The sequence below is a fragment of the Bidens hawaiensis genome, unplaced genomic scaffold, assembly GCF_021521415.1.
Source record: "Bidens hawaiensis isolate Kalapana, Puna unplaced genomic scaffold, B.hawaiensis_p1.1 tig00014347_1, whole genome shotgun sequence".
NCBI lineage: Eukaryota > Viridiplantae > Streptophyta > Magnoliopsida > Asterales > Asteraceae > Bidens > Bidens hawaiensis.
Genome location: NW_027492239.1, coordinates 64,412 through 83,881, shown reverse-complemented (window position 1 = coordinate 83,881; position 19,470 = coordinate 64,412). Strand labels below are relative to the sequence as shown.

The window sequence follows — 19,470 nt, the reverse complement described above, 5'->3', positions numbered from 1 at the left end:
AAGTCATTTTTCTTCGAATTTCCATCGTCCTAATTCACTAGATTCTGATTTGACAAGAAAAAAGGTTACAAGACATATCCAGAGATTTATAGAAAACTAGCTTTTACTTTCTAAAAAAGAACACGCAAATCCATGAACAGAAAACCATAGTTCATGAAATTAATTTCAATAAAACTAGTGCAAATAATTAAGTGAAACACAGACATCTTGTTAAGGTCCTGAAACCCGACGGTGATATAAGAGCCATCACAATATGCTTCTGTCTTGAACATGCAGGAAATGCGCACGAAAAGAAACAGAGAATCAAATTACAAGCACATACAATATAGACAAACATCACCCAAATGGGTGGTTTCTACAGTTTGAAACATCTTTGAGGCCTCTTATTAACACAGGAAAAAAAATATTACAGAACTACAACAAGAATCTCTCAACCATGCCGACTGTCTTCAATGGCGGAGGATTCATCTTGATACAGAGTTTCTGACTTCATCGTTCGAGTGTAAAAACTCACTATTTCTTGATCCAACTTATAGTAGTATGGCATTTTGTCAAGAGGTTTCATATCCAGATCAATGAAAGATGCCTGATTTTTAATTTTAAAAAAATCCCTTAGATCACAGTATACATGAAACCAGTTAACACAGGAAAGGTCAAATTTAAAACGCAAAATTCGCGGGTTTAGGTTTAGTCTAAATAACCATGAACATGTTTAACTAAATGGGCGTGTTCGAGGCTGACCTAGTTTATTTTTATAACTTCTGAAAAAAATGTGTTTTCCATCATAACTTGAATTAGTTGCGTAATTTATGCCAAATTTTAAAAGTTCAAAGAAAAATGGGCATCATGTTTACAATTTAAACATAACCACCTTATATGTATTTGTTTTTTAGTTGTAAATTAAAAACTTTATATTATAAAATTTAAAATGCAAAAAGGTCCAAAAAAAATTTGATTTAAACTAGATGTGTTTGTGTTAACCCACAAACACGCGTGTCATGTTCAGGTTCATATGTCCTTGAATGAACATATATTTTAGGCAACTTAGCTCAATTAGATAAAAATAATTAGTAAAGTACCCTTTCCGTCCCTGAGGTTTGGCCATGTAAAGTACCAATATTACTTAATAGTAGGGCTATTTGTGTAATTTACTTAAAATGGCCCCTCAACTATTAAATAATCTAACAGAGTTAGTGTTAAGAGTAAAAAAAGAAGTTATGAGACAATAATTTTAGACTTTTAAGTTAAAATAACAAAAAATAATTGAGATAAAACACAACCAATTTAAAAGGAAACGATTGCGTGAACATGCTACTCAACTGATATAAAAAGATAAACAAGCAAGCAAGAGAGACTACTTACTTTATACTCAAAACTTTGGTCAAGTGATTCAAGGTAAAGCACATCACCATCATGTTTATCTCCTTTTGGTGCCGGGCGGAAACTGATCATGAGACTCAAATCTTTGGCGGTTAAAGATATAAGAAAATTCCTCACAATCTTCACGCTTTCATCAAACGGAACCGAATGGAAAGTATTGGTGGCAGGCAGTTGTAATTCTCTACACACGGCACATGGTTGAGATACCACATCATAATAAGCATGAATAGCACCTTCAATATCAAGCACATCAAGTTTTTGAACTTTTATAAGGAGGTCCAGTATTCCTGATTCAGAAATCGCTCCGGCTACAAGCTGCAGAAAGTCGGGTGTATGCATGCTATTGGCCCCGTTATCGGCTTTAAAGAAAGCTTTTAGTGTGTATTCAAATGCTTCTGCAATTTTAGTGTCGGTGTCATCCGCCTCACCACCTAAACTCCCTAATACAAGTTGTCCGTTTAGGAATACACGAAAGTTGTTTTGAGGGGTAAGAAATAGGTCCTTGACTGATTTTAACACTCGCCCTTTTGATCCAGAGAACATATCCAACGGGTCGTATTCACTTATTTGTGATATCTAATGATGATTTTGTAATCATTAGATGTATACATACCAAACCAAATCACACGACAAATAAATCTAAAACTACATTTGTATCTATATTGTAAAGAATGCAACAAGAGGAAACCTAAGCTCCAAGATTATAAAAAAGCTATTATTTGATTTGTACATTAAGTATGCATGGGAAAAGCATATTAAAAAGGGGTAATATCACAAAAAACCAACATGTTTTGGTATATTAGAATTAAAGTCACTAAATTGGTCACAAATATGAAAACAGTCCCTCGAGCTAATTTTGGTATGTTAAAGTCCATAAATTTCTCTAAAATGGCAGTATTTGTGTAAAATATTTAAAAGAATGACTTGTTATCTGCCGGCCAAAATAAGATGGTATAAATATACTTGAGCAAAGATGCCAATTCATCAAGTTTTGACCGGTTTAAGGGAAAACAAGTCAGTATTTTCGATTTTGTTTCCACATGTACATGCATTCTAGACAAGTTTAAGGGCGTTGATATGCCAAAACTAGGTTGAGGGACTTTTTGTGCTTTTTTAACAAGTTTATGATAGTTACTCTTTCTTCTGTCGACAAGGGCATAAGCTATAAGAAAAGCCTCATTAATCTAGTCAAAAGATTCTATTCTGGTCTTTGTTTCAGTCTTGCATTTTCCTTGTGAATAACAATAATGATAATAAATGGTATGGTAGCAGAATCCCACTATCTAGCATCAAACATAAGAGAGGATATGAAAATATCACAACCTTTCCTTGATGGGATTTTAGAATCTGATGCATCCTGAAGCGAGAGATCTTTCTCTTAGCTGCGTTTTCTTCTCTAATAAATCTGGAAGTTGGAAGAAATCCACACTTTGGCTGCTTAGATACAAGAGAATAAAAGAAAAGGACTTATTAGCTAAAAACTGAATGATCAAATGAAAGATAACAACGAGTTTGCTTGGTTGGTTACCTTTATCTCAACTGATATGCAGACTTGTTCCTCATGGACAGCTTTGAAAGTGATGGGGCAAGAAAAAAAAACATACTGTAATATGCACTTTGCCACATGTTTCATAAAAAATAATAATAACTACTTAATTACTAAATTTCAAACACTATAAAGAAATTAAAGTTGTAACAACCGAATGAAAGCTTTAATTAAGGCAAATCCTAACAGTCCATGTATGTAATGCCTAACATACTCTAGATTAATATATATTCACAATCACATTAGGTAACAAAAGATTACCATGAGGAAAGATTGAATGATCAGACATGAGAATTACAGAATCCAAAAGCGTATTAACTCCACCGTTATCCACTCGCCAGGAGGGGCGTTGAAGCAAAACACCATTATGCACCAGCTCTAAAAACTCCTTAGTCACCAAAACCCTAACCTGTATAATCTCAATGAAAACTAGAAGATTATTACAAAAATGATGGATGAATTATTAGAAGAATATAATAAGAATGCAACTGACCCCTGCATCAACATGCTTTGAACCTAACAATGGACATAATACAAGGTGAGCATACATATGGTTTGCAATATCCTTAGTTTGAGCAGGGCCTAATTCATCCTTCCATAGAAGCAGCTCGTGGTCGGATAAAACAGCAGCTGCTGCTGCAGGAGCTTGGGATTCGTTACACTTAAGCTTCCGCACACGCAACACCTTACCAATCTACAATAATAATAATAATAAATTAAGTAAGTAATTTAATTTAAGAGAGGTGAAATTATTAATAGATGGATAGATAATAAAAAAAAAATAAGGTACGAAGTTGGGGGATGATCCGTTGTAGGCGAGAACAATATTGAGGCCGCCTTCACCTCTGTAAATCCAATCGGCTGCTTCAACATCACCTAACTCAACCATTGCTACTTTCAGCTTCGAACAATTAAGGCGTGAACCTCCAATTTATGTTATTACCGGGCCATGTGATATGAGACTTAAGACAAGACAAGAAATGGTTTTGACTGATACTACTATTTAGACAGACAGGTGGATCCTACCTGCCTGCTGTCACAAACCTTTTATTTCTTTTATTATTTTTCACTCTAGTATCATCTTTTATTTTCTTCTTCAACGTAAGGCTGAGGGGTGTGGGGGGCGCGAGAGGGGGCGTGAGTGGGGGCGCCATCCAATAATATTGTGACGTGTGGCAGAGAGAGAAACTTGATAAGATGGGTATTGGTAGTGGTGATAGCGCCCCGGGGCATGGTGTGGAGGGGCGCGAGAGGGGGCGCGAGCGGTTTATTTTTTTATTTTTTTATAAATGTATTAAAAAAACGTATTATTAAAAAAACAAGTAATTATTTAAACAAACACACATTAATTAAAAAAACACATTAATATATAAAAAAAATTAAAGTACTAAAAAATTAAAAAAACACATTAATTAAAAAAAATTAAAAAAACACATTAACATTATTCTTATTCTTCGGCTTCGTCTTCTTCGATCAACCTCTTCCGGATACGTTCCTTTTGTTTTTCCATCAGCATTTGGTCGACCGGATTTAGGTGGCTGAAGTCTCTTGCAAGGAAGTCCAAATCTCTCATTCTTTTTTTTTCCTTTTTGTCAACAGAGACCACCTCCAGGGTTTTGTTGAATTTATTGAGGGATTCAACAAGATCGTTGATGTTTACGGCTTCCCCCTCAGCCGGTTTTTTCCCCCTGGCGTCCCTTCCCAATGGCCGCCTCCTCGGCGGTGAAGACGTTTCCTCCCCCGCAACGTTTAGGTCGAATCCAACCCGGCAATCCGACCCGTCCGTTGTGCTGTACGCTCCAGACGAACTAGTTTTAGTCCGTTTCGGCCCTACTTCCGCATCAAGGTCCGGCGCCACCAGCTCAACCCACTTGGCACACCTTCTCAACCTCTCCCACAACTTTACACCGTCCCACGTCTTCACCGCCCCATACCTCCGCAGGCACTCCTGCTTCCACTCTTCGACAGTGAAATTATAGACCGCCAAATCGTCACTGCCACTTGGTCTCATACGACCGGCGTTCCTGTTGAACAGATTAGTAAACAAGCCGACAAATTTTCTAATTTCGGTCCACCGACCCGAAATCATATCGGGATTCCGCTCTGTACTCCCAACGAGCGAATAGAACGTCTCCCTAACCTTTGTCCAAAAGACCTTGCTCTTTTGGTAGTCGGCTGCAAAATTATGTAAATAAATTTGTAAGCCATTTAACTTTTTTATTTAACTTTTTATTTACAATCATTTTTAAAAACGTTAAAACAATTACCGCAACGCCGATCCTCAGAAATGGCTATCCAAGCCCGACACAGGGCTTCCTTCTCATCCGATGACCACGGAGTGATTTTCCGTTTCGCCCTTCCGGTCGAAGCCGAACCCGACCCGTCCGTTGCAAGTTGTTTTTTCCGGTGGACGCGTCTTCTTTGTCCCGCAGCTTCACCTTCTGGTTCCGGTTCTTGTGTCTCCGGAACTACAAAGTTAGGAGACGGTTGCATGTTGGATGGTTGAAAGCCGGATGATTGTTGCGACCCCGAATAAAACATCGGTTGTTCCGGTGCCGACCATAAATCGTCGTACCGAGCATCTGAATCTAGGTTTGGGTACCAATTTCCAGACATGTTTTTAAAAAAAGGTTTCGAAGATAGGGTGATTTTGGGTTTTGGGTGTGGTGTGTGATATTCGTTTTGGTTGTAGTATGTGAGAATGGTTGTGTTTGATATGTATTGTGATATATGTATTGTGATATATATAGATGATTTTGTTAAAAAAAAAAAATATTTTTATTCATTATTAAAGCCTTCCAACGGCTCTTTCCCATTTCCCACAGCCACTCACGCGCGCGAGCCTCCTGGCGCCTGCCTCGTTTTCCGCTCTCGCGCCCCTCTCGCGCCCCTCTCGCGCCCCGGTGGTGTGGCTCTCGCGCCCCGGGGCGCTATCGAAGTCCCTCACGCGCCCTGACTAGCGCTCCGCACCCCTCAGCCTAATCACATTAAAATCTCTAATTTTTTTCAAATTACTTTCTCTTTTTTTTTGCTAATTTTTCTTTTTAACCCTCGGACCATTCACATTAAATCCCCTCACCTACTGTTGTTAGTCAATTGATGACTGCTTAATTTTTCCTAGTCGAACCTTAAGTCCGGCCTTAATTTTAACACATTTATGGTAATTTGCGACAATTTTCACCGACTCTAGCAGTTTCTGACCAATTTCCGGCGACATACAAAAAAATGTGTTTATGTATAAAAAGTTTTTATGACATGTAAAAATGTGTGTGTATATATATAAAATTTCTAATCTGATTAATCGCTAGTGTCACACCTCCACCAAACTAGCGATTAAAATATGTGTGTGTTTATATATAAATTTTTTTATTTCTTTTTCTTCCGTATTTGCATTACAAACCAAATACTCAAGGCATAAACCAAAATGCTTAACATATAATCTTCAAATTTTAGAGATTTAATAATGAATCTTTCTGTATAGAGATTACTGTTTTAAAATATCAACATTTTAGATATTGAGACGGAGAAGTGACGCTAAAAAGAGTCATCCATCTAAACTTTAAAAGTGGAACAAGAAGCATTAAAAGCAAATAAATAAATAAATAAATTGATTGATTGTTAAAAGTTTTTATATTTTTCTGAAGTTGAATTAAAATTAAGAGATTGATACAATTTTTCGGAATCAGATAGATAGTGTAATGATGTTTCTTTGAGTTTAAGCTCCAATTTTTGTAAGTAATTTATATCATCAGGGGTGGGGAATGAATAACAAATCAAAGATTTTGATAAACTACATTATTTGAAGCAGCATGGATGAGTCTTGAGGCTTATTTTAACCTTGATCTTTTGCTTGTAGAATGGAGATTTGGTTTTATCAATGTACGGACATATATTATAAACATTTATAGTTTTCCTACATGTTTTGTTATGTTTTCTTTCATTATGTTAGTTGTAGGTTTACTTTTTTTTAAGTTTAATAGACACAAGTTAGAGACCTTCGAGCGTTGATGAGGCTCGAACTTGATTTACAAAGGAACCCTAACGTCTACACCAAGTATTTCGTTGGAATTTCGAATGGATCCAAACCCCCCTTTATGTAGCTGGTTAAATCGACACGTTGTACAGTGAAGCGACAGTAACTCGGTCGCTATTGATTCGGTTCGTTATGGTATTGTGAAAAAAAAAAAGTTTGTGACAAAGTGAAAAGTGAAAAGTGAAAAAGTTGTTTGTGACAAATATTTAAGTCTAAAAGCTTTGTGTTTAAAGTTAAAAGACTAAAAGTTTTATACAATTTGTATGAGTAAAAGTTTTGTGACTAATGTTGAAATGCTAAAAGTCTTATGCCAAAATATAAAGAAATGAAGCTCAAGTGGTAAAAGTTTAAAAAACAATTACCTTTTTGGTGAATGTTTAGCACATAATAAAAAAAAAGAAAAAAAAAAGCAAAAAGTTTGAAACTATTTCTTAAAAATAATCGGATTCTCTTACTTAAACTTAAAAGGGGTCCTATTAATTAAACTTCATGAATATTTATATAGTTGTCAAGTCGTTTTGAAGTACCGACCTCCATTGGCTTAAATAAAAAGAATACGAATAAAATCTTTTTATATGGATAAGAAAGTATTCTATTTTACGAACAAGTCGGGGAGAATTTAAATATAGTGCCTGATTCATAACTATAGCTTGGAACTTTATTTTATACACAACTAGTTACTTCAAAACAGCCTCTCTATCCCTATGGGATAGAGGTAAGGCTGTCTACATCTTACCCTCATCAGACTCTACCATAGCATTGCTATTGGTGGGATATACTGAGTACGATGATGACGATGATGATGATGATGATGATGATGATTCATAACTGTAGCTTGGAACTTTATTTTATACACAACTAGTTACCGGACGCGTTGCGCCGGGATGTTCTGTGTTGGTAACACATGGGTGTCGTTTTCGTAAGTTGGTGCAAATTCGGTTGGTATCGGCTACGTTATTTAGGGATGGTAATGGGTTGGTTTGGGACGGGTCTTGGTATTCCCAGACCCGGACCCGATTATAAAATCCCCGTCCCAGACCCGTCGGGTATTTATCGAGTAATTACCCATCAGATCTCGGGTATACCCGCGGGTTTCGGGTATACATGTCGAGTTTTGACAACATATAACTAGTCAATATGTTTTTTTAATTGATTGCTTATATATAATACACACACAATTTCCTTTTAATAATTTTGAATGTTACCAGAATGTAAAAAAACTTAATAAAATAGTTAACACAAATTACAAATACTATTTTATATATATATATATATATATATTAGTTATGTCGCGTACATAATCGGGTAAATGGGTCCATATTATTGGGTAATCGGGGGTATATTAGAAATCCCAGACCCATCCCAAACCCACGAAAAATTTCAAAGCTAATTCCAGACCCGTCCCAAACCCTAATGGGACGGGTAAAACCCGTCCCAGTTATATCGGGTTTCGGGTATTCCTATCGGGTTCAGGTTTCACTGTCATCCCTAGTTATTTACGGTAACAAAACTAAATCAAAAAAATAATTCGTCAAAATAACGTATTTAAAACAAATTAAAAACCGAAACACCATATCACCTTACTTTTTCATTGTTTGAATTAGTATGAAATCTATTTAAAAGAACCCAAAAAAGCACAAAAAAATCAGCCTAAAGAAAGTTCAAACTCGGGACATGCTAGTTGAAACAATTCAACAATATCACTATGGCAGCTTCCTTCTTTGTTACTTTCATTACTTTCAAATGATTAAGTATTCAAACAAATTTTGAAATATTATAAAAAATACTTAGTAAATTCACTGTAGCTTTAGGTTTCCATTTATATATGGTATAATATGTGAAGAAATACTAGTTCAATCCTCAGCCTAATTATTTAGTCCTTAGGTTAAATTTAGCCTTTTCCACGGGGGTTAAAAATACAATCCAGCTGATTAGAATGATACCACCTGAAAAATAGAATACCGTGAGCTCGCTATGAGAAGGTGATCGGAGGAGGGGGTCTTCTCGTAACCACCCTTTGGCGTGAAAAATCAATACGGGAGACTGAATATATGTGTAAACACAAAGTACCGCAGAACACTAGTGAGCATTCTCGTGGAGAAGTTAAGATCCTTTTACCGTTGGAAGTGGAATGGTATTTATAGCCGGAAGGGAAGAGAGAAGGAATAGGTCAACTGCCATGTCAGAAAGTCCACCAATCAGAGAGCTTGCACACGCCCATGGAGAGTTGGTGAATAAAGTAGCTGACTGATTGTGACCTTTGTACTATGTAGTACTATCAACGATGCGTTGTCGACATTCTATTGGTTGGACGTCTATTTCGCCAATATACTTCCTTTTAGCATCATACCTAGGAAGATCTTTCGAGTCAAACCTCCTGGAATGTCATAGGGAATGTTTTGGCGTGATGTGGGACTTTTGCCAGTGTCATGTACTCTCATACTTGACGAGTATTAATGTTCCGCAGAGGCTGTGGGTTCGCTGGCGGAAGCTTCTACTGTTTTAGGTGGGTGTGGGACCCTAACTCTTCAAGTCCCCAAGTACATTGTTTTTCTCATGTGTTAAAGTTAAACTTGGTAAATATGTAATTGCTATTGTGTAAGTCCCGAAACTGGATCTATGCAATATGATATCAACAAACCAACGTTATTGCGGAATATAACGTAGGGTGATTCAAGACAATCAATAGCAATACGAAAAGAACACGAGATCTTGCTTCAAAACACACGTTGTATTAACGTCGGGTGCTTAAGCACTAGGTTACATGTCACACCCTCAAAATCCACTAATGGAATTCTACCATTAGAGAGTGTGAACTGATAGGATCGTAGTCATTAGTTATATCAAACATCATTACTAAAGTTTTAAAAAACAAGAAAAAACATACAAGTCTGAAATAAATGCGGAAGCGTAAACAATAATGTAAATTGTTGCGTCAACACAGGACGACTTAAAGAAACAGTTGATATGATAAAGTTAAAAGTAATCTAAAACATATGAGAATTGTTCATGCATGTCCTAAACCGCGCGCCCGCCTCGGCTACCTGAGATAAACATACTAAAAGTGTCAACACAAGGTTGGTGAGTTCACAGGTTTAAGTAAAAATAATCGTTGCGTTTTAGCGTTACCAGATTTAGTTATTCAAATATATATCAATAGGTAGCAGGTATTACTAAGTGTTCAACACCAAAGCAGACTGATTATACGTTTGCCTTGCCACCATGTCAACCACGACCATGGTACTGTGTTAGCCAAAATTACACCCACTCGACCTACAGTCGAGTTTAGAGTCGGTTGGGGTTTGTCACACCCAGTAGTACTACTCAAAACTGACTCTCTATCATCCAATATTAACCGGTTCGATTGTTTCTGAAGGACTTAGTTGGTTTGTTGCCACTTAGTCTTACAAGTGATATATACATGATAAACAAAATCTATAGCATTTGGAGTATGTTATCTCCCCCTAATAAAACGTTAAAGGTAAAAGGGGCCGTGAAACTCACTGTTTGCAAAGTTACTGAAGTCTGAGAAAAGTGTGCGTAAAGGAAATCCTCACTAGTGCTCTAAAAGAAAAATGAGATTTCTAAGTGTTTTGAACTATGAGTGAGTCTCTAGACTCGACACATAAAAGTTATGCATGAGGTGTGTCCGTGTCACATTTGTGAAATGAGTGCGACTCAACAACACGTTGGTGATAAGTTACGGGTGTGATCAAGTATGGCATTTAATGTCACTACGATATATTTTCAGTACATCATCAATTAGAAGGGCATATATATATGTCAAACACAACTCAAACATCGATCAAACAATCAATTTTTCACATTTCAATCAAGAATTTAGCATCTAAGTTTCCGAGACAGAATTTAGTATGTCAAGAGGACTCTATTTCACTATTCATAACATGCATATAAAATCAACAAAATTTACCACAGAAGAACACGTGAGTTAGGTTTCGGGAAATAATTTTATTTTATTTTTAGCATGTACGGTTTTATCACAAGAATTAAATCAACACAGTAGGTACACATCAGTCATTATCTGCGCAACGAAAAGTTCTCGACTAGTCCCATTACATGGCTCATCCAATTAATACAAGACCAATTGGGTTAGATTCCAAATTCAATTTATTAACTTCCAGAGGTGGACTCAGTTCAATTGGTCTTGTCGTTTGTGAGATATGCTATTAACAAATCACTTATAAAAAGGCTTCCTGAATCAGAACTGCACAACTAATTTATAAATTCATTAAAAGTGACTTCCACATGTCCAAAAATTACAAATTTGGATTACATGGAACTAGACTCGACATAATATATCAAGGAATTAATAACCACTTCAAATTATCTCATTAACACCAACTTACAGTCAAATATAAACGGATTTTCAGTCCAATCAGCATGCTGTTTTCATATAAATACAATACTAAACAAGTTTTTCTATCATAATCCATGCACAAACCCTACTAGACACATAATACATCAAACATGTTCTTCAATTCACTTTTCATGCATATCTAGGGTTTACATAAAAGTTCAATTTCAAACAAACATGCAATTGACAATCAATTTCAACATAACTAGTAATCAATTTACTTGTCTTTATCAACATTTGCATAAATAAACCCTAACTCATCATTATTCATCAATTTTAAAACTTAGGTTCTTGATTAACATGTTTAATGATGAAACTAAATCAATAGGAAGGCTAGAGATGGTGCTAATTACCTAGTTAGCACCTTGGATCCTTCAAACAAGCTTGAAAATAACTTGTGGGTGGGTGGGTGGGTGTTTGCGGCCGTGAATGGTGAAGGGAGAGGGTGGGCAGCCGTGGAAGGGGTGGGGTGGGGGGATTAGGGTTGGGATATTAAGTTGTTTAAATATTTAATCATATTACAATTCATCCCCTAACCGTCTAGTTAACCTAATTCTAGCACAATCTAGTTTATTTCATCCATGATATAATGCTACACATGCAAGCACCTAGTCACATATAAACATATATTATTACAACATAATACGTATTTATACCAAGTACTTGTTCATATTAATTATTGTTTGTTCACCAACGGTTTGAGTTGACTCGTGTGCGGTTCGGTGAAACTCCTAAAGACTATTTGTATAATAATTGACACATTTAATTTAAACCCTAATTAAATGCAATGAGGAATGCGTTAACTGGAATGACATAGTTCATGTGATCTTGAGTTTGAATTAACGGAGTTCGGGTTAATGGAGTTAACCTGAAATTGACGAGTGTCACATCATTCCCTTGTTGAACGAATTTTCGTCCCGAAAATTTGTGTCATGTCGCGATGGCTGACTGAAAAAGGTAAAAATTTTTCAGTTTGTCACATTACACGAAATCGTTCACCACACAAACAATATGAACGGCCAACACACAAACCCTATACACGTTATCTATATATAGGATAGCCAACAACCAAGCCCCAACATAAAGCCCAAAGCCCACCGAGATCACTAAAGGATCTCGGTTTACATACATAATCCAAACACAAAACCCATTTAACATAGAACTAAGTACCAACCACCAAATATAGACCCAAGAATCTCCCCCTTGGTTTGTAGCTTCGTCCTTTAGTCGTGTTCCATGATATCCACATCCGCATCCTTTGAACCACCCGCCCAAAAACCTGTTCTGATAATAGAAGCTGCCATTTTTGTATATTTCTTTGCGGCGTCTTCAAAAATTGGATCAGCAATGATTTGGAATGTTCTGAGGGTCTTGATATCTCGTTCTCCAAACTTGAGCAAATCTCTCGGATCAACAAATCTATATTTCTCTTTACCCTTCTGTAAACGTATGACAATGGTAGCTGTTTCACAGTCAAACATCCAGAACCTCATATTTTCTAGGGTCCTGTCTGGTATTGCACCAGGCACAAGAATATGAGTGGCCTTGTTTGTTGCATGCCACATTACATTTACCATGGTCTTTCTTGTCCTTGGATCCTTGACCCCCTTGGCTTTCTTTAAGAATGATTCAGTAGTTGTCATTTTTGGGAAGCCTCTATCAACCTGATTCCTCAAAAAATTCCAGAAATATGTACCTCTCTTACCATGAGTTGGATTGTGGAAAGGTGCATTGATCAGGTCGCTGAGATCTACCTTCGTCCAAGATCCGAAGTCTTTCATCTTATTATAGTACTCAGTATTCCCAGACCTTCGTTTAACCTACCACATGTTCTTTTCAGCATCAAAACCCCATGACATAACTCCAGAACGATCACCATATTTATCTGAGAATCCCTTCTTAAAAGTGACTATAAACTTATCTGGATGATCGGGCGATTCAACATTCTGATTAGAATTCTTCATAATGAGGAGCTTTTTCTGAATGCGATCCGATTGTTCAGTAGTCTTGGGTGTAATTGAAAGATAGTGCTCCAATGACTCGGCATCGTCATCATGTGCAGAAGTTTGTGAACTGGAGCTCCCACCCTGATCGTAGTAGTTGTCTTCACAACGGGATCTTCACTGCTTTTGAATTCGTCTCCAAATTTCTGAATAATTTTCTGTTGGAGGTCTAGGTACATAGAAGTTAAGCCTCCCTTGTTGGACTGAAGCTCTTTGATCTTAGAATCTTTGTCAGAGTTGCTAGCTTCGAGTTCTTGAGTACGCACATCCTTTACAACCGAATCTTGTTCGAGTTCAAAAACTCGACGTTTCAGAGCTTGTACGTCCACGGGAGCATCTTCAAGTACAACCCCTTTATTCTGCAGATAAGTGTCTTGCATAGAGAGAAGCTGAGCAATCTTCTCTGAAGCACTAGAGCTTGACTGACCTTATCAATTGGGTCAGATGATCCAGATGGTGCATCAAAATACGTGATATCAGCCTCAAAGTTAAACTCATGAGCAATATCGTCAAGATTTGTTCTTGTGTCTGAGGCTCAGCAGTGGATGGACTTGTGTCAATATGAGTCTCAGGAACTTCCGAGTCACGTTGTTGTTGTTGTTGGATTGATGTTTTTTGTAGCTTCAGTGACCAGCACGCCAGGTCTTGGATCTTTCTTCCTTCGTTTACGTGGAACAAGATCAGTGGCTGGTTCCTCAGGGGTATCATCATCTTCATTCACAGTGAGTGCTTGAGGAGGCTTCAAGGTAGTCGGACGGAACAGTTCTTTGAAGCTCTCAAACTCCTTTAATTGCTCAGCAGACGGAGCAGTTTCTGCTTCGTGGTGTTATGTTTCTTCATCATCTGAAATGATTTCAAGTGTAGCAGTACGCCTCTGAACCGGCGCCACATGCTCTTCAGCAACCTGAGTACTGACTGACACAGTCTCAGTTGCAGAAAACCTGCCGAACTTAACCAGATCTTGAAGACCCTGGTAAACAACTTTTGCCCCTTTCCTTGATTGTTTCATTAGCCCAAAGGAGTTGGGTCCCATTGACTTCATATCTAGCGTCTCGACAGACCTTGCAAGATCAGGATAATGTGAGTCGAAGATCATCTGCATAAACCTGGGATACATAAGAAACATCTTCTTTTTCTTCCCCTTCAGGTTACTCATCATTTCATCAAACACGAATTTGTAATAGTTATAGTTCCAGTCCATGATCAGAGCAACTACCGCAGACATATGGGTGTGACACAAGTAAATAATGTGTGTATCAAAAACCTCCAGTAAGGATGGAAAAGTTTCTTGATTGCAGGAGGATAAGATCCCGCGTAACCCATTCTTGTTAACACTTCAGTGAAAGCAGCAGTCGAGTATTCTGTTGGGTAATCAGGTTGATCCCCAAATAACAGCACTTCACATATAATAGCCTCCAAGATGACGGCCGGATTCTTCTGAACCTTGGAGTCTATAGTAACAGCCCCACCTATTCCCTGCTGGTTGATAGAAGCATGATTCCAGAAATCCGTGATCATTTTCTTGTGTATGACAGGATTTTCTCGTAAAGCGTGAGAAATCTTGCAAGTATTGAGGCCGACGATCATGCACTTGAACTCCTTGTGCGCAAAAGGAGGATCAAACAAGTATCCAACAATATTGTGAGTGTCAAACGAACTTTAGTGGTGCCTGATCAGCCATTACTGCAACAAACGAGTCAAGTTAGTAATAGTTTACACAACTTGAACAACAATCACAAGTTTAAGGATATGATTTTAATTCTTCAAACATTGAGGACCAGTTATGAAAGAAACAGATTATAGGAACCAAAAGTGAAATATAATAATAATTTTATAATAGATTTCGGTCTCAGATTTGAGTTCTCGGTGTTCTCGGTCATTGATAAGAGATCTCGGTCAGTTTATGTGCTCTGTCCAAAACCACCGAGAACAATGAGTTCTTGGTCAATGATAAGAGATCTAGGTCAACAAAAGTCAACCGAGAACTCTTGGTTTGACCAAAGGTTTTCGGTTAAATAGACTGAAAAGAAACCCTTTTGAATTCTGCCTAGAAACTCGTGTCATCTTCTTCAACAAAGCCGAGAACTCCATGACCAATAAACCAACAAGAAAATTCCTAAGGACCCAACAATGACTTTAACCATAACCCGTGTCCAACATGATGTGGGTTCATTATATGAATCGTCAAACAAGGACCCGAGCAATCGTCTTTGTTACATCTCACTCAGGCCAACACATGTATCAAATCAATTAAAAATATTGAAAATCATACGATTCACTCATTACGTTCATTACCTGTTGATGAATCAAAGAACACTAAGACAAGATTGAATTTGATTAGAATAGCAAGGGTTAGGGTTTTCGGCCAGGTAAAATCTTTAGAGAGAAGATATTTTGAGATATAATGAAAATAATAAAGGTTTGATGCCTTTTATACCTCAACAATTAGTGGGCCGAGAACCCTGTGAAACCCAAACCAGAAAATTGCCCAAACCAGTTTATCAAGTAGCCCAACCAGACGAGCCCAATTCAAATTTCAGCCCAAAACAAGTTATCAAATATACATCAAACTCAAGGCCCAACATGTTTTAACCAAATCAAAAATAGCCCTTTTATAACATGCGTTTCGAGGAGAGTAATTTCGAGATGAAAACAAATTTAAGTAAAATAAATGGAGATAAAATAATTTAGATAAAACAAAAGAAATGCAGTTTAAAAACATAACACAAAACACCGGTCTTCTTGTAATTTAGCTAATTACGGATCAAATTTCAGTTTTGATAAAAACGCCGCCTCTTATGAAAAGATCCAAACATGGAATCGTATTGTTTAAGGTGCTGTCACAAGGATTCATGTTCAGCGTTATTATGACATAAATAGATAGGTTGATAGCAGGTATAACGAACTTAGTATGATTTTCATTGCATCGGTGATGTGAATTAGGTTCAGTTCGGCATAAAGCTTAGATGGACATCACTCATGGATTTGTGGTGCCTCCTATCTCTTCTCAAAGCGTATTTGGCTTTCCCCAGATCACCCCAATTTGTCTCCAACCCCCTAGAGCTTGATCAAAATATTTTATAGACAAACAAACAAAAATTTAGGCTTAAAGGTTGAACGTTAGACTTAAATGCCTTTCATTCAGAGTGTTTAGGACTTACTTGAGTGCCCCACCCCTGTAATTCTAGTTTGACCCTTTAAGCCTTAAAAAACGAATTTCAATATATATATGTATATATAACAATTTTTTTATATAATAATAGTAAGCAGAACAATACAATATTTTGGTGATCAAGACACTAACGGGCTCATGTATGACTGGGTAATTGCTTTTCCGCCTATCCTTCGGAGAGATGTATATGGAGACATGCACAATTCTTCAAAATGACTCTCCATAGTAAGTTTAGCAAATTTAGTTTATATCACTTCAACTTTTACGCATCATGGAAAGCTACCATACAGATCAATGACTGTTCTAGAGCCTTTTAAGCTTAATAACTTCACCCGTTAGGCATACAACAACAATTTATTTATCATTCTCCAAAGTTTGGATCAATTTTCATTTGAATATAATTTTAAGCTTCAAAAAGCTATTAACTTAATAATCATATCACTTCCCAGAAGACAGTTTAAAACTCAGTCACCTCGGTCACTCTTAGTTTTCAGGTGAATGGCTATCCCGTATGTCCACAAGTGGTTAACAGGACCAAACACATATGAGAATACATGTCCCTCCAACTTAGAGTTACCGACATAAATTTAAGTTAAAGAATTAAAAAACAAAACACATCACAATCGCCCCGGATGCTTTCAGTCTTTAGGTAAATGGCTATATTGTGAATCTACAAATAAATAATATGACCAAACATACGCAAGTATATGTCCTTCAAACTTGAGCAGCCGACATAATTTTAAACGAGAGTGAAAAAGAAGAAAAACGCACACACACCTTTTTGACTTTTTGATTTTTTAAAACACACACACACTTTTTTTTGATTTTTAAAACGCACACACACTCGTTTTGACTTTTTGATTTTTATGAAATAAGAAAACGCGCACACACTCTTTTTGACTTTTTGATTCTTTCCCCCTAAATATGTGCAAATTTAGAAAATACGTACAAATTTATACTAAAAAAGACTCAATCCTCGAAACGAAGCATTTTAAGAAAACTCACAAGCACATTAAATATGGTTGTTCCGACCGGTTTTGTAAATAAGTTCGCCACATTATTATCAGTGTGAACTTGTTCAAGATGAATTAATTTTCGGTCGTAACAGTCACGAATAAAATGAATTTTGATGTCAATGTGCTTGGTTTTTGAGTGTTGAACCGGATTTTTAACAATTGCAATGGCAGCATCATTATCATAAAATATAGGGGTGTCAAGAAATTCCCAACCCTAGTCCAGCAATTGATATTGCATCTAGATAACCTGTGAGCAGCAAGCTGACACAACAACATATTCAGCCTCGGCAGTTGATGTAGATACCGTTTGTTGCTTCTTGCATTGCCATGAGATGAGACGATCGCCCAAGAACTGACAGCCGACAAATGTGGATTTCCTGTCAACGTCATCTCCACCATAATTGCTAACAGCAAAAGCATAAAGATCAAAATATGAATTTTTGGGATACCAAAGATCTAACTTCGGTTGTCCCTTCAGATATCGAAAAATCCGTTTAACAGCAATTAAATGAGAAAGTTTAGGGTTAGCCTGGAAACGGGCACATTAGCAGACAGCGAACATGATGTCAGGACAACTGACGGTGAGATACATCAGGGACCTGATCATCGATCTATAGTACGTTTGATCTACGGGACTCCCTTCAGGTTCAGAGGACAGGACACGCCTTTCCGCCATAGGAGTTCTGACATTCGTCAATTTCGGGTTATCTTGTATTTGTTTTTATGTTGTAAACCGACCCGATTTATATACCGAACATTTTTGGATTTTATGTTACTAAATCATTCTCGCTTCTTTAATTTGAAAAACCCCTTTTATGGATTCGAAAACGCATTTAAAACGCTCAAATTACATCGAAAACGAACTTTCGGACGCAAAACGAACCACGCAAGATGAGCTGACCAACCCAACCCCCTAGCACGCCAAGCCGCGCGACCAGGGAGGCTTGGCTGGTCGCGTAGCGTGGTCTCAGACCTGCAGTCACCAATCCGTTTTTTGTCGTTATTTATCACATGTTTGACCCTTTAAACCAATCAAAATGCTTGGAAATCTCTAAAGCAACCTTATGGATAACCCTATCACCTTATCCTTCACAAAACCAAGCCTCACCAATCATTTGAACCTGCTCATACTCATCAAACACTCTCAACCTAAGTTCTAAGCTCCAACCTTCAAGTTCTTACTTGTTTGACATTCAAGAGTCAAAAAAGAGTTTCCTTTGAATTCTACTAACTCCATATGATTCAAACTTGTTGTTACAACATATACATAATATATACACCTTGTTACCTTTGGTGGTCACTTCTCCAGTCTCGGTCGGTGGAGTGTTGGGCCTCGTAAGGCAAGGCTTCATGGAGGACTCGAGTCCTTGATATATATATTATTATATAACTTGTTTATGCTTACTAACCTTGTTTAACTTCTGCTCATTTTAGTTGAATATCATTTTTATAAGTTCCATGGTTATGGGTTTGTAGAGACTAGCCTCGGTTTAACCGTAAATAGCGCTAAACCGTAAACCGAACTTTGTTTACTAGTTTTGTTAAATAATTGTTTAAACATGATTTATGTTAGATTTAAGTTTCTAAAATCATTTTATGAGTTCTATGGTTATGGGTTTGTAGAGTCTTACCTCGGTCTTAACCCGAAACAAGATCCGAACCAAAAACCGAACTTTAGTTTAAAGACTTTATTGTTAACTTTTTGGTAGTAAAACTTAAGTATCTTTATTTATAAATTATTATACAAGTTCTTTGATGTTTGGGCATGTGACAACCATCCATGAACTTATTGTGAGATGGAAACCAAACCAAACCGAACTAAACCGATTGCACTCACTTAAGACACACAAGTGAGTTTCTAGCTATCAAGACTTGTATGTTTCTTTGAAAATCATTTATAAACTGTTTTTAATTATTTTATTAAAGTACTTGGAATGTCAAATCC

At 37.0% G+C, this 19,470-nt stretch overlaps 1 protein-coding gene across 1 annotated transcript; it reads right to left on the bottom strand.

Moving 5' to 3' along the window:
- Positions 1–237: 237 nt before the first annotated feature.
- LOC143546445 (inositol-pentakisphosphate 2-kinase-like) lies at positions 238–3,884 on the bottom strand. The gene is made up of 7 exons (XM_077038108.1): positions 3,717–3,884; positions 3,420–3,620; positions 3,188–3,335; positions 2,909–2,949; positions 2,704–2,814; positions 1,363–1,956; positions 238–586 (listed from the first exon to the last, which is right to left on the bottom strand). The coding sequence occupies exons 1-7, from the start codon at positions 3,813–3,815 to the stop codon at positions 431–433; spliced, it is 1,350 nt and encodes a 449-aa protein (XP_076894223.1). The 5' UTR covers positions 3,816–3,884; the 3' UTR covers positions 238–430.
- Between the last annotated feature and the right edge of the window lie 15,586 nt (positions 3,885–19,470).

Bases quoted from the DNA above. Each gene is read 5' to 3' on its own strand.
- LOC143546445 (XM_077038108.1), bottom strand. From the start codon at position 3,815: ATGGTTGAGTTAGGTGATGTTGAAGCAGCCGATTGGATTTACAGAGGT. The intron at 2,815-2,908 runs GTAACCAACCAA...GTATCTAAGCAG, and splicing joins GCATATCAGTTGAGATAAAG to CCAAAGTGTGGATTTCTTCC. The intron at 587-1,362 runs GTAAGTAGTCTC...ATTAAAAATCAG, and splicing joins ACCAAAGTTTTGAGTATAAA to GCATCTTTCATTGATCTGGA.